General features: G+C 41.5%; 1 protein-coding gene across 2 annotated transcripts in view; it reads right to left on the reverse strand.

Annotated features, from left to right (window-relative positions):
* The window catches only part of GNPTAB (N-acetylglucosamine-1-phosphate transferase subunits alpha and beta), an 85,649-nt gene that overhangs the window by 26,462 nt on the left and 46,174 nt on the right, over positions 1–13,013 (reverse strand). For both annotated transcript variants that reach the window (XM_002711224.6, XM_070052755.2), the window contains exons 8-11: positions 3,986–4,147; positions 3,423–3,602; positions 3,013–3,183; positions 1,685–1,808 (exon numbers count right to left, since the gene is read on the reverse strand). In XM_002711224.6, the coding sequence (XP_002711270.2) occupies positions 1,685–1,808; positions 3,013–3,183; positions 3,423–3,602; positions 3,986–4,147 (637 nt within the window). The remainder of the gene's footprint in view (positions 1–1,684; positions 1,809–3,012; positions 3,184–3,422; positions 3,603–3,985; positions 4,148–13,013) is intronic.

Genomic DNA, 13,013 nt, shown 5'->3' on the forward strand with positions numbered 1-13,013 from the left:
AAACCAAAAAGCATTATGTAAAAAAATGCTATCATCGGGAAGAGATATATAATTTGGGACATGCTCAAGCTGACTTGCCCCAAATGGTAGAGTTAGAAACATACCAGGGGACTCCAATTTAATCCCATCAAGGTGGCATGTACCAATGCCATCTCACTATTCCAAGTGATCAATTTCAGTTCACAATTGATCATAATGAAAGGACTAAGAGTCAAAGGGAGCACATAAACAAGTCTAGTACCTGCTAACACTAACCGATAGAATAAATAAAGGGGAGAGTGATCCAACATGGGAAGTGAGATACTCAGTAGACTCATAGAATGGCAGATGTCCTAAATAGCACTCTGGCCTCAGAATCAGCCCTAAAGGCATTCGGATCTGGCTGAAAAGCCCATGAGAGTATTTCAGGCATGGAAAGCCAAGACACTGGCAAAAGATCTCTGTGAGTGAGATCTCAGTGGAAAGAACAGGTCTTCAAAGAAGGAGGTACCTTTCTCTGAAGGGAGGAGAGAACCTCCACTTTGACTATGACCTTGTCTAAACAAGATAAGAATCGGAGAACTCAGAGGGCTTCCATAGCCTTGGAAACTCATGACTGGAGCATAGGGAGATTACTGATGCCATAGACAGGAGTGTCAATTGGTAAAGTCAACAACAGGAGTCACTGTGCACTTACTCCTCATGTAGGATCTCTGTCCTTAATGTGCTGTGCATTGAGATTTAATGCTATAACGAGTACTCAAACAATATATTTCACTTTGTGTTTCTATGGGGGTGCAAACTGTTGAAATCTTTACTTAATGCATAATAAACTGATCCTCTGTAAAAAAAAAAAAAAAAAAAAAAAAAAAAGAAAAGAAATTATCAACTCCCAACTTGACTCTCACTGGGATTAAACATGACAATAGGTCTGATCTGATTTCATCATCATTTAAAAAAAATCATCTATTATTTTTCACTTTATGTTTCTGTGTGGGAGCAAACTGTTGAAATCCTTACTTAATGTATACTAAGCTGATCTTCTGTATATTAAGATAATCGAAAATGAATCTTGATGTGAATGGAAGGGGAGAGGGAGTGGGAAAGGGGAGGGTTGTGGGTGGGAGGGACGGTATGGGGGGGAAGCCATTGTAATCCATAAATCGTACTTTGGAAATTTATATTCATTAAATAAAAGTTAAAAAAAAAAGAAAAAAAAAAGAAAAAAAATGCTATCATCAACAAGTCCAAATAAAAGTATGTGAAAAAGGGAAAAGAGTCACTGAGGAAAAAAGAAAAATGTTTGTTTCAGCATTTCTTTACTTATTCTGTGACCTAATCACAATTTGCCACGGAAAGCTACTAGTCATGAGTTCTTACAAAAAACAGCGCTTCTTGCTTGAGTTTACATAATTAAGTGTATTCCACAATTATTCCGTAATTAAGATATTCTTAACCTTAACTTATTATCCTCAAGTCTGTTTTCAAGCACAGAGCCAACATGAGAAAATATCCTCAACAATGGTAATACAAATGAACTGGGAACATGGGAACACTAACACCACCTCTAAAGAGTCTATAGTTTGCTGAGTGTTTCAATATGTGAAGAATGTTTAAGTCTACACACGTGTAGACATGTTCAATAATGATTAAAAATGAAAACTATCTCAAAGACATAAATAAATCACATCTTAACCAGTCTTACCAGAGCAATCACCACCGTCCCAATCACAGGCTGAATTATTACAAGCCTTGTCACAATAGCCATCTTTAATCCAGGAACCCGGACAGCCCTCAGCACAGTTGGGTACAGGCCATGTCAAATAAACCTACAATAAAACCAAACATACAATAAAATGATTTCTGGTTTCTGACAGTTTTTAATTAAGCTTGAAACTCTTCAACAGTTAAAACTGTCCAAGGGCTGTCAGTATTCACATGTGCTTTAAACTGTCCATGCCTACAGCAGTTTCCTAAAAATTACCATGCTGATGGTTGTAAGCCTATTTATTCTTTTCCACTACTTGAAGAAAGCTGAGGACTCAATTCATGGATTAGTTTCTCACACCATGGTCTAATAATCTTTGATATAAATTAGCAACACATCAGTACAAAAGCATGTGAAAGCAGGTGGAATGTACAGCACCCGTCAGTGCTTTTGTGTCAGCTGTCAGTAACTCTTGTGTGCATTTGTGTGTAATCTTGTCTCAAGGCTGAGAGAATAAGCAGATGAACTCTCAGTATCCTTTATCTCCACCCATGAGGCTCTGTGAGGGGTAATGAGCAGTGCCCTGCTCATGTGCACCTGGCAGCATAGAAAGTACTGTACACAGTCACTGGTTTTGTGCTTGTCTCCCTGAGAAGCTACAATCTAACAGAGGTGGCAAATGAACAGAGAAACAGGGGATTGAGGCCAGTGGGGTGGCATAAACAGCAACAGGCAAAGAAGCTTTGTGCTGTTAGCACTCACAGATGCAGTCTTGTAACTTAGAAGCTTACAGTGATAATTCTCTCACTTATCCTTGATTCCGTCTAATACACATGGGTATTTGTATCTCCCCTGCTATGCAGACAGAAAACACAGGGTGAAGTCATTGTTTAGGATCACTGGGTCTTCCTAGACAGCTGGCTCCTGCATCTGTGCTCTTAGCCACTTCTCCATTGTGTTTCTCAAGAAAGCCACAGTGAGACAGGTTACCTTAACCGAAATTTCATTTATATCTTTGAAGCACTAATTTAAGCTAACTTTCCATGTCTGTCATTTTGCCAACAGTCAAACCAAAAGTTTGTGTTTGTGATTTTTCTTTTATTTTTGTTGTTGTAACATAAAATTTAGAGGGTCAGAAGAGTGAGTTGCTCTGACTGAGAATTTAGAGAAGCAAATTTCCTACTGCAGTTTTTTAAATTGCCCAATTGCTGACTCTCCTGAGTTATCACTCAAAAATACTTATTTGATCACATTTGAATATAGCAGTATATAAACATTTGTGGAGAGATTTCCAAGCTAGGTATGTCCTCCTCTTAGGCACTCACCTTCTGACCTTTGGAGTGACTGTAAAAATCATCTGGCCAGACATCTTTCCCAAACATCACATCATCATTTAAGTAAATAAACTTCTGAGATAGGCCTTCGATACGATGTATGTGACTTTCTATTGCAGGTGAGCTAAAGGTAGGCAAGTGACTCAAATTTCGAAAAACATCCTTGAACAGGAAAAAAGAAAAAACGTGGAAAAGAGGGTGAATGAGTTATTTTGGTCTAGTTTTTGGAAGGAAGGCAGGCAGGCAGAAGGGGAGGGAAGGAAGGAGGGAAGGGGTTGGAAAAGTTAAAAGCATTTGTATAACAGAGAACAGTAAGGGGAATGAAATTATGGAGACCCTATACCACATTAAAAGAACACAACAGGAGACTACAGCCTTGTGAGGTTTGGAAAGTCAAGCACCTGGTGTGTTACTATTGTCACTCGGGGATTGTCAAGGTTCAGCCAGGATGGAATCTGTCCATTGGTGACAATGAAAATATTTCGAACCCATGGTGCATGCCTCTCAATAGAGCGCAGTGAGTATCTCAGCTCTTCGTTATCTTCAAAACGGCTGGCAGAAATGTCTTCATCCTGCTTGGACTGAGAGAAACATGGAGCGTGGACAGGTGAAATACCCAGAAGCACACCTTCTCTTCCTCCTCCTCCTCTCCCCTGTGCTCAGAGTGCTCTGGCAGACTCGCAAAGATGGAATCTAATTTTACATAGGACAAAAATGTGAAAGACTAAGTCTACCATAAAAATCCCCAAACTCAAATACAGCATTTCTTTAATATATTTATAAAAAGGTGTCTGGATCCAATTCTAGGTCACTTCAATTAATATTAAAGCAATGGTGGTGAGTGGACAATTTGAAAAGTTTCAATCAACTCACTTCAAGTCCTTTTCCTTCTCTTAACGTAGTGGCTTACATAGTTTTATCCTTCTAAACCCTCAAACTGTGAAACAATCTCCATAACCCATACCTGGCTGATGGCGCTCAGATCCCATAACAGGTATGCAGGACTTATGGTCAATTCTTTTCCATCAATGGTCATGTTCTTCTTAGTTTGCTTATTCAGTTCTTGGAAATCCTTGGGGTTATTCAATTTTAGAAGTGCCACACTGGCCTCTGAATACAACTGCAACTATTAAATAACGAGAGTTACACAAAGGAAGAAACACCTTCAAATTCCCACTTTTGTCTTCAATCTTGAAATACCCAAGCAGTTTCAAAAAAAAAAAAAAAAAAAAAAAAGAAGACCTTAAAACAAGGAGTGGGAGGGGTGGTCAACTGACCAGACAGAGCAGGACCCATCTGAAGGCTGCAGCTACTGCTCAATGCTGCCAACAGCTGCCAGATCTCCTGAGATGCCAGGACCTCCCACTCTCATTTGATATCTTCCCAACTTTTCAACGCTGGCTCAAATGTTTTTATTTCCCTACATTCAAACAAAGCACGTGCTGGCTAACAGCTGGTGACTTTTGATCAAAAATATTACAAATCTGCTCAAACTGGAGAAAACTCCACAATGTGACTTCACTGGAATTGTTGATAAGCACAGTGAGGTGTCTGAGCACTTTTTCTTAGTCACATGCCTAGGAAGGGCATCTTTGTCAGGGTTTCCTGAAGTACTTCTACAGGAAGACCACCTTTCAGGGGAGAGTTTTCAAGCAATAATAAATCTAAGAGGGAGCATCATAATGTCAGCCTGCACCCTGCTGGAGTCCCCATCCCCCTATATGTTCTGACTCTATATCATACCATTTCCTATGAAAAGAGGTTTGCAGATCAGAAAATGGGGACAGGACTGAAACCACTAATTTAGGACTGCCAAATCCTTCTGCTGAACTGGCTCTTCTAATGGAGCTGGTGGTCTTCTCTCCTAATTTCCATACTCTTTAGAAGATTTTATTTGAAAGGCTGAGTTACCAAGCAAGAGGGAGTGACAGAGTGACACAGAGATCTTCCATTCGTTTGCGCCACAATGGTCAGGGCTGGGTCAGGTGGAAGCCAGGAGTCAGGAGCTTCTTCTGGTCTCCAATGTGGGTGGCAGGGGGCCCAAGCACTTGGGCCACCTTCTGCTGCTTTCCCAGGTGCCTTAGTGGGGAGCTGGATTGGAAATAGGGCAGCTGGGACACAAACTGACATCCATATAGGATGCTAGTACTGCAGACTGCGGCTTAACCCACTGCATCACAACGCCCTCCCTTTTTTCTTAATTTATACAATAAACACAAATTTATGATGGGCTTATTTTGGGCTCTTTCAATGGGTCCATGACTACACTTAGCTCATTTTCTTAGCAATTCCCCAAGTTTACCAAGGCTAAAAAACAAGAAGCTAGACTTAGAATTGCATTTCTATCTTCTTCCGTCCATTATTGAGTAAGGCATTAACTCTTACATATATGTAATTCCTTCTTGACTCACTATTTTCTTTTACCTTGTCAGTGCCTGGCATGTACTAAGCACCCAATACAGTCAGCTTTCATTGCTGTCAACACCCTGCCTCGGTATGCCGTGAAAGTTAGGAGGCATGCCCTGCAGGGCAGACATCCATCTACCTGGGTACCTGCTTATCTCCCAGCTTCCCCTAACCCTTTCCTCCTGCTCACAATGGTTCCCACAGCACCTCTGAGGGCTTCTGGAGTGGAAAACACCATTACTCTAGAATAAACAATTCTAGTAATATATGAATATATAATATCAGTATAGGTAATAAGTCTATATACTAATATAGAATTTAAATTTTGTAAGTAAATACCTTTAATCTAATCTCATCTACCCAAATTGAATTATTTTGAAATTTCAAAGACATTTTAAATTTTCATAGATTTTTAAGCTTACTTAAGATAAATTCAAAATATAGAAAGGGATCTGAGACTAATATATTCCTGAAATGGAACAATATCCAACCGTGATCCTTGATTTCTGCTGCTAGCAAAGGTCATTTGCTGTTGGAAACTGATTTATAACAGTATTTCTTGTTTTGTTTGCCCAATGATCAACTTCACAGAAGCTGTAGATAAAATATATGTTATGGGGCACATGTTTTAGTTTACCAGTCAAGATCCCCACGTCCCACATCAGAGTGCTTGAGTTCAATACCTGGCTCAGCTCTTGACTCTAGCATCCTACTAATGCAGACCCTGGGAGGCGGTGTGATGGCTCAAGTAGTTGGGTTCCTAACTCCTACATGGAAGACCTGGACTGAGGTTTCCAGGTCCTGGCTTCAGCCCCAGCTGTTGCAGGCATTTGGGAGTAGACCAATGGATAGGAAGTCTTCTTTTTCAAGTAAATATATAAAGAAATTTTTAAAGTATGTTAAAGGTGCAACATATTAAAGTTAAAAATTAATGCCTTGACATTCATATTTTAACTTCCTAATACAGAAACTTTTTCACTTCAACTTCTACAACTGACTGAGTGCATATTTGCTAGACATTGCCCTGGGATTTCAGTAAATATCCAGGCTAAAGATTCAAACTCAGATCTATGTAACATCTAGGTATGGTCATCTACTTTTGCTTCTGCTGCTGGTCTGTGTGATACATTGAGATGGATGGTGACTACCCAGCAGCCCCAGCGGGCAGACAGCCAACCAGATACCTACCAATACAGAGTGGTAGCTGCTACTGTAGCTGTGTTAACCGAGGCAGGAAGAAGACGAGGGGTGAGTGATCAGCCCTGCTGGAGGAGGTGCTGGCTGAGCTAAGCTCTAGAAATAAAAACTTGACTATCTAATACCAAGGGAAATGACCTTCTCAGCTCCATTTACAAAAGTCAACGGATATCGCCAACCAGCGTCAGAGAAGAAACTACAGAAACTGGCTGGAGAGTGAAACAGGAGCCAGGCTTTCACTGGTGAGTGTGCTCCACTTTTTACTACACTCTTTTCCTGACAGGTTCCAGGCTATGCACCATGTAAGCCTATGTAACTTCAACAGGAAGGTTGAGGGTTTCCATAATAAGACAAAAAAGAACACAAAATATAATCTCATTTCAAAATTAGTCACTGAAGTATGAAGAAAATTTACAAAAATAAGAAAAGATAACGTTTCAACTCCTGACACTAGAGGAAAAGAAAATTTACTTTCAAAAAGGAAAGTATATTAAGATGTTTCAGAAGCTGAGAAGGGGACTTCAGAGTCTCAATAAGGTGTTTAGAAATTCATAAGCATTGTTTTAGAATTATATCGGTTTATTCCATAATTTGTAGTGGCCCTTTGATAAAAAGGTCCATCACTTGGACTACCATATTAGCAGCCCTACTTAGGGCTGATTTCTAATTACATATGCATTAAAGGGCAGGAATATATTTCCCACAGTAACTATTCAATAATTGAGAGGGAGATTACAAAGAGTTTAAGGGAATATTTACATGTATGAGAAAGATTTCCTTTCACAATCATCATCCAAATTCTGAGTAGACAAGGGTGAGGAAGTGCCCTCCGCTAGCCACAAGGTGGCAGCTCACTCATGATCTTCATTACTATTGCCACAAAACAGGAGGCAAGGAAGAGTGGTTGCAGTTTGGGCCCTAGACAACTGTCAGCATGTGTAACTTCCCACTTGAAATTATAAGTTCATCTAAATTCTTTCAAATCTAAGTTCCTCAAAGAAGGAACAACCTCTCAACCCACAACAGACATGTTTCTCAGCTTGACTGAGAAATTCTTTTTTTTTTTTTAAAGCCACTGAGATTTCAAGATGTTTGCTATTTTATCATCATCTTGAACACAGCTCTGCACATCAGCACATTAGGCACAGAGAAGAAGAACAAAAGGGTAGTCAAGGACAGAACCTGGGTAAGCTATGATAGCTGGGCATCAGATGGATGGATGTGAGTCAGTAAAGGCCGATTTGGATGATAATCAAGAGAAGTGCTGCAGAAACCAAGAAACAGTTTCAAGAAGAAAAATGTTGGAGTAGGCAGTTATGGTGCAGCATGTTAAGTTACTGCTTGGGGGTCCAGCGCTGTGGCGCAGTAGGTTTCCATGTTTATAACTACATTAAAACCTGATTATCAAAACTCCTGGTTTCTTATTCCCTTAATTTTGATATCTGTTATTTATCTTAAAAAATATATCAGGATTCAACATTTTTCTTCTTCTTTTTTAAAAATGTTTACTTATTTTTTCATCTACTTGAACAGCAGAACTAGAGGCAAAACCATTCCCTGGTTTACTTCTCAAATGTCTGCAACAGACAGGTTGGCCAGGCTGAAGTCAGGATCCCGGAACTCTGCGGCTAATTGGGATGCATTATCAGAATCAGAATTGGTACAGTCAGGACTGGAACTGGCATTCTGACATGGGATGTGGCTGTCCAAAGGAGTAATTTTTTTTTTAAGATTTAGTTATTTACTGGAGAGGCATAGTTACAGGCAGAGAGAGGCAGAGAGAGAGAGAGTACCTTCCCTTAAGCTGCTACTTGTGATGCCAGCATCCCATATGGGTGCCAGTTCGAGCCCCAGCTGCTCCAATTCTGAAGTTATCTTTTAATGTCATGTTAAAATAAAAGTAATGTTAAAATAAAACAATTTAAAATCATAATATCATACTGGTCATTTATTTGAAAAGCAGAAAGAGAGAGAGAAAGAAAACAAGACAGAGGATATCTCGGTCTTACATCCACCTGCTCACTTCCCAAAGTCCCACAACAGTTAGGGCCTGGCCAGGCTCCAGCCAGGATCCAGAAATGCGGTTTGAATCTCCCAGATGGACGTCAGAGATTCAAATATTTAAGCCACCATCTACCACCTACGAGGATGCACATTAGCAGGAAGATGGATCAGAAGCATGGAGTAGCCAGGATTCAAACCAGACTCTCAGATATGGGATGCTGGTGACCCAAATGACAGCTTAACCCACTGTGCCATAATGCTTGATTCATACTGGTATTTTTAAGTGTTAAAAAAAGAGGCTATACTGGGTTGCATAAATAATTGTGTGGAAAAACAAACAATTGCCTGTGTGCAGACACTATTTCTAGGACACTTTCAATCATGGGTGATTTTGTACTCAAGGAAACATCTGGCAATGTCAGAGACACTTCCTGTTGCTACAACTGGGGACGGCTGCGTTACTGGCATCTACAAGACAGAGTTCTGAGAAGCTATTAGAAATCCTACCAAGCACAGGACAATCTCCTACAGGCTAGCTGTATCTGGACAAAACTCACTATGCAGATTGAGCAAACCTGCTCTAGGACAACAGGCAAATTGAAAACAATGACAAAAGCTTTCCTATAATAAGTTATAGTCCCAACACTTCTAAAGTGCTAAGATCCAATCTGTTTTAGGTTGATTTGATATAGTCATTAAAAATATTTTAGGAAAAAATATTTCTGCTAATAACAACTGAAAAAACGAAGTAGCACCTTTTAGCAATTTGACAACTCAAGGTATGTCCTGGCAGTTTTCTAAAAATTAAATCAGCTCGAGAGTTGGGTGTTTAATCTACTAAAAGGATACTATGCTTTAAAAGAACAGGTACAGGGGCCAGTGCTGTGGCGTAGTGGGTAAAGCCACTGCCTGCAGTGCTGGTATCCCACATAGGCGCGGGTTTGAGTACCAGCTGCTCCACTTCTGATTCAGCTTTCTGCTGTGGCCTGGGAAAGCAGTGGAAGATGGCCCAAGTGCTTGAAGGGCCCCTGTACCCCTGTGAGAGACATAGAGGAAGCTCCTGGCTCTTGGCTTATGGATCAGTGCAGCTCCGGCCATTGCGGCCAATTGGGGAGTGAACCAGCAGATGGAAGACGTCTGTCTCTTTCTCTCTCTCAAACTTTGCCTTTCAAATAAATAAGTAAATCTTAAAAAAAAAAAAAAAAAGAACATATATAAGGAATGATTTCAAGAAAGTCAATGAAAGGAGGACACTTATAGGGCCTGCATTGTGACACAGCAGATTAAGTCACCACTTGCAACAACAGCATACTACACTGCCGTGCCAGCGTGTGCCCTCGATGCTCTGCTTCCAATACAGCTCCCTCCTAATACTAATGGGAAAACAGGGAAAGATGGTCTAAGTCCTTGTGCATCTGCCACCCACATGGGAGACTCTGATGGAGTTTCAGCCTCCTGGCTTTGGCATGCTCCAGGTCCTGGTCATTGTAGCCATTTGTAGAGTGAACAAGATGGAAAATCTCCCTCTCTGTCTCTCCCTCTCTCACATTACCTTTCAAGTAAATAAATCTTAAATAAATCATAAAGGGTGGGAGGACTATTAGTACAATATTACAGGTTAGTCATCCATTATCCAAAATGCAGTATATACATATGTATAATGAGATCTCTTGGGGATAAGACCCAGCATCAATTCATTTTTTTTAAAGATTTATTTATTTATTTGAAAGTCAGAGTTACAGAGAGAGAGAGAGAGAGAGAGGTCTTGCATCCGTTGGTTTACTCCCCAATTGGCTGAAACAGCCTGAGCTGAGCTGTTCCAAAGCCAGGAGCCTAGAGCCTCCTCCAGGTCTCCCATGCAGATACAGGGGCCCAAGGACTTGGGCCATCTTCCACTGCATTCCCAGGCCATAGCAGAGAGCTGGATCAGAAGTGGAGCAGTCAGGACACAAACTAGCACCCACATGGGATGCTGGCACTATAGGCAGTGTCTTTACCTGCTACACCACAGCGCCGGCCCCAACAATTCATTGTTTTTAAATAAAGATTTATTTATTTATTTGAGAGGCAGAATCACAGATAGAGGGAGAGACAGACAGAAGGTCTTCCATTTGCTGGTTCACTCCCCAGATGGTGCCAACGGTCGAAGCCAGACTGATGCAAAGCCAGAAATGAGGAGCTTCTTCCAAGTCTCGCACACTGGTGCCTCTTTCTCTTTGAAAACTTCATGCACACCTCTGACCCATGCAGATATTTCCTGTCTCTACGTGTGAAGTCTTCAGTCTGTACTTCTGCCCTAAGTAGCTACTCATACACTCTCAATTTGCTCCCTGAACACCTGACATATACACAGTCAGCTTCCAAAATGTGACTGTAAATACTTGAAGACAGGATCCATGACCCCCATCAGCATTAGCACAGCCACTCAGCACTCAATCCTACCAAATTAACACAAGGTGAGAATTCACTTGAGAGCCCTTAGAAGATCTCCCACAATCGTTAACATGTTAAAGACATAAAGAGAAACACAAACCAAAAAACAAATTTTAAAAACTCTACTTGAATGAAAATATCCAAGCACTGAAAGAATGATTCAGAGTGGCTTGAAAACAAAAACTAATAGATAAATCCACTCTATTGCATCAAAACAAAACTAATACATAAATCTACTCTATCAAAAGGTGAATTCTGTGTTCATCTTACCCAAAAATTCTACAGCTAAATTACAGGACAAAGAATCAGATCATCAAAGGGCACAAGCAAAGGTGTTGCAATCTAGGCCTCTCATAGGAAAAAACAATTTATAAGAGTCAACAGGAGGCCGGCGCCGCGGCTCACTAGGCTAATCCTCCGCCTTGCGGCGCCAGCACACCGAGTTCTAGTCCTGGTCGGGGCGCCGGATTCTGTCCCGGTTGCCCCTCTTCCAGGCCAGCTCTCTGTTGTGGCCAGGGAGTGCAGTGGGGGATGGCCCAAGTCCTTGGGTCCTGCACCCCATGGGAGACCAGGATAAGTACCTGGCTCCTGCCATCGGATCAGCGTGGTGCGCCGGCCGCAGTGCGCTGGCTGCGGCGGCCATTGGAGGGTGAACCAATGGCAAAGGAAGACCTTTCTCTGTGTCTCTCTCTCTCACTGTCCACTCTGCCTGTCAAAAAAAAAAAAAAAAAAAAAAAAAAGAGTCAACAGGAGAGTTTTTATAAATTTTAATTCATTATCTTGCAAATTAACCATTTTCAAATTCCAAGTCCCCTCCTCAAGAAAAACAAAACAAAACAAAACAAAATGAAAACTCAGGTTTTAGTCTAAACTGGATGCCAAAGACAAAGCTGTTGTTTCTAAGTAGTAATTATAGAGTAAATATTTCTGGTAGCAAAAACCTAGAGTAACTTATGTGAATAATCACACTGCTGAAAAGTTTCCCTTTATTTTATTCCAAGGCCCTTTACTGTATGTTGACAGTCACAATTTTCTTCTTGCTCGTTCCTTCAGCAGAGATTTCTTGAGTGACCCTTGGAATACCAAGTAATCCCAAGGGGTCCGAAGGTGCCTGTCCTGAGATGTTCTTTCCTCAGGAGGGTCTATGGGACAGAATTGAGACCTGAAGGGTTGGAGGCTCCACAAAGGCCTCTTGGAGGAGCCTGGGAGGGCAAAGTGGTTCAGCACTTTGGGTTCTCCCAGCGTTCAGGTCAATGCCCCAAAGGCCCTCTCTTCCCACATGTCACGTGCATTTCCAATGCAACACACCTCAGAGTGGGCTCTGGCTCCCTTCCCTCGAGACTTGCTTCTCCACGGAAGCTCTTCGTGGGGTTAATGCCACCACTTCCATCTTCACTAGAAACATCTGCTTCCTCTTTCATTCTGGCTTTCCTCTTTCCACATATGTCATCAAGTGATGCCGACTCCCTTTCAGATGTTTCTGGAAACATTCCCAGTGTTGGCATCTACTTGCAAGGCACTTACGGAATGGCCATGTTGCTGGGCTATAGAAGCAGTGACTGAGCTGGTTTTCCTGCCTCTAGCCTCTTCTCTAACAGCTATCACATGCTCCCCTACAATGTTCCTTAGACACAGATCAGACTGTATCCTGCTTCCTGCTCTCCATGCTTCCAGGAGAAAGTGCATGCAGATGCCTTGACAGACACCTACTCAATCTGGCCTCAGCAATATCCCTCCTGTGCTCTGGCTTCTAGGAACTGCTGCCTTGGCTCCCTGAAAACACCATTTACTTTCAAGCCTCCAGCCCTTTGCTTAGGCTGTTCCCTCTGCTTAGAATGGTTTTTCTCCCTTTTCTGACAGAAGAAGGACAGCTCTGCTCAGGGTCCAGCTAAAGCCATTCCCATCCTGCGGAAGCCTGCCATGCCCACCAGCACACTTAGGAGTTTGAGTAT

This window comes from Oryctolagus cuniculus, chromosome 11 (assembly GCF_051225735.1).
Source record: "Oryctolagus cuniculus isolate XC-2025 breed Fujian yellow rabbit chromosome 11, ASM5122573v1, whole genome shotgun sequence".
In the NCBI taxonomy this organism is placed as follows: Eukaryota; Metazoa; Chordata; class Mammalia; order Lagomorpha; family Leporidae; genus Oryctolagus; species Oryctolagus cuniculus.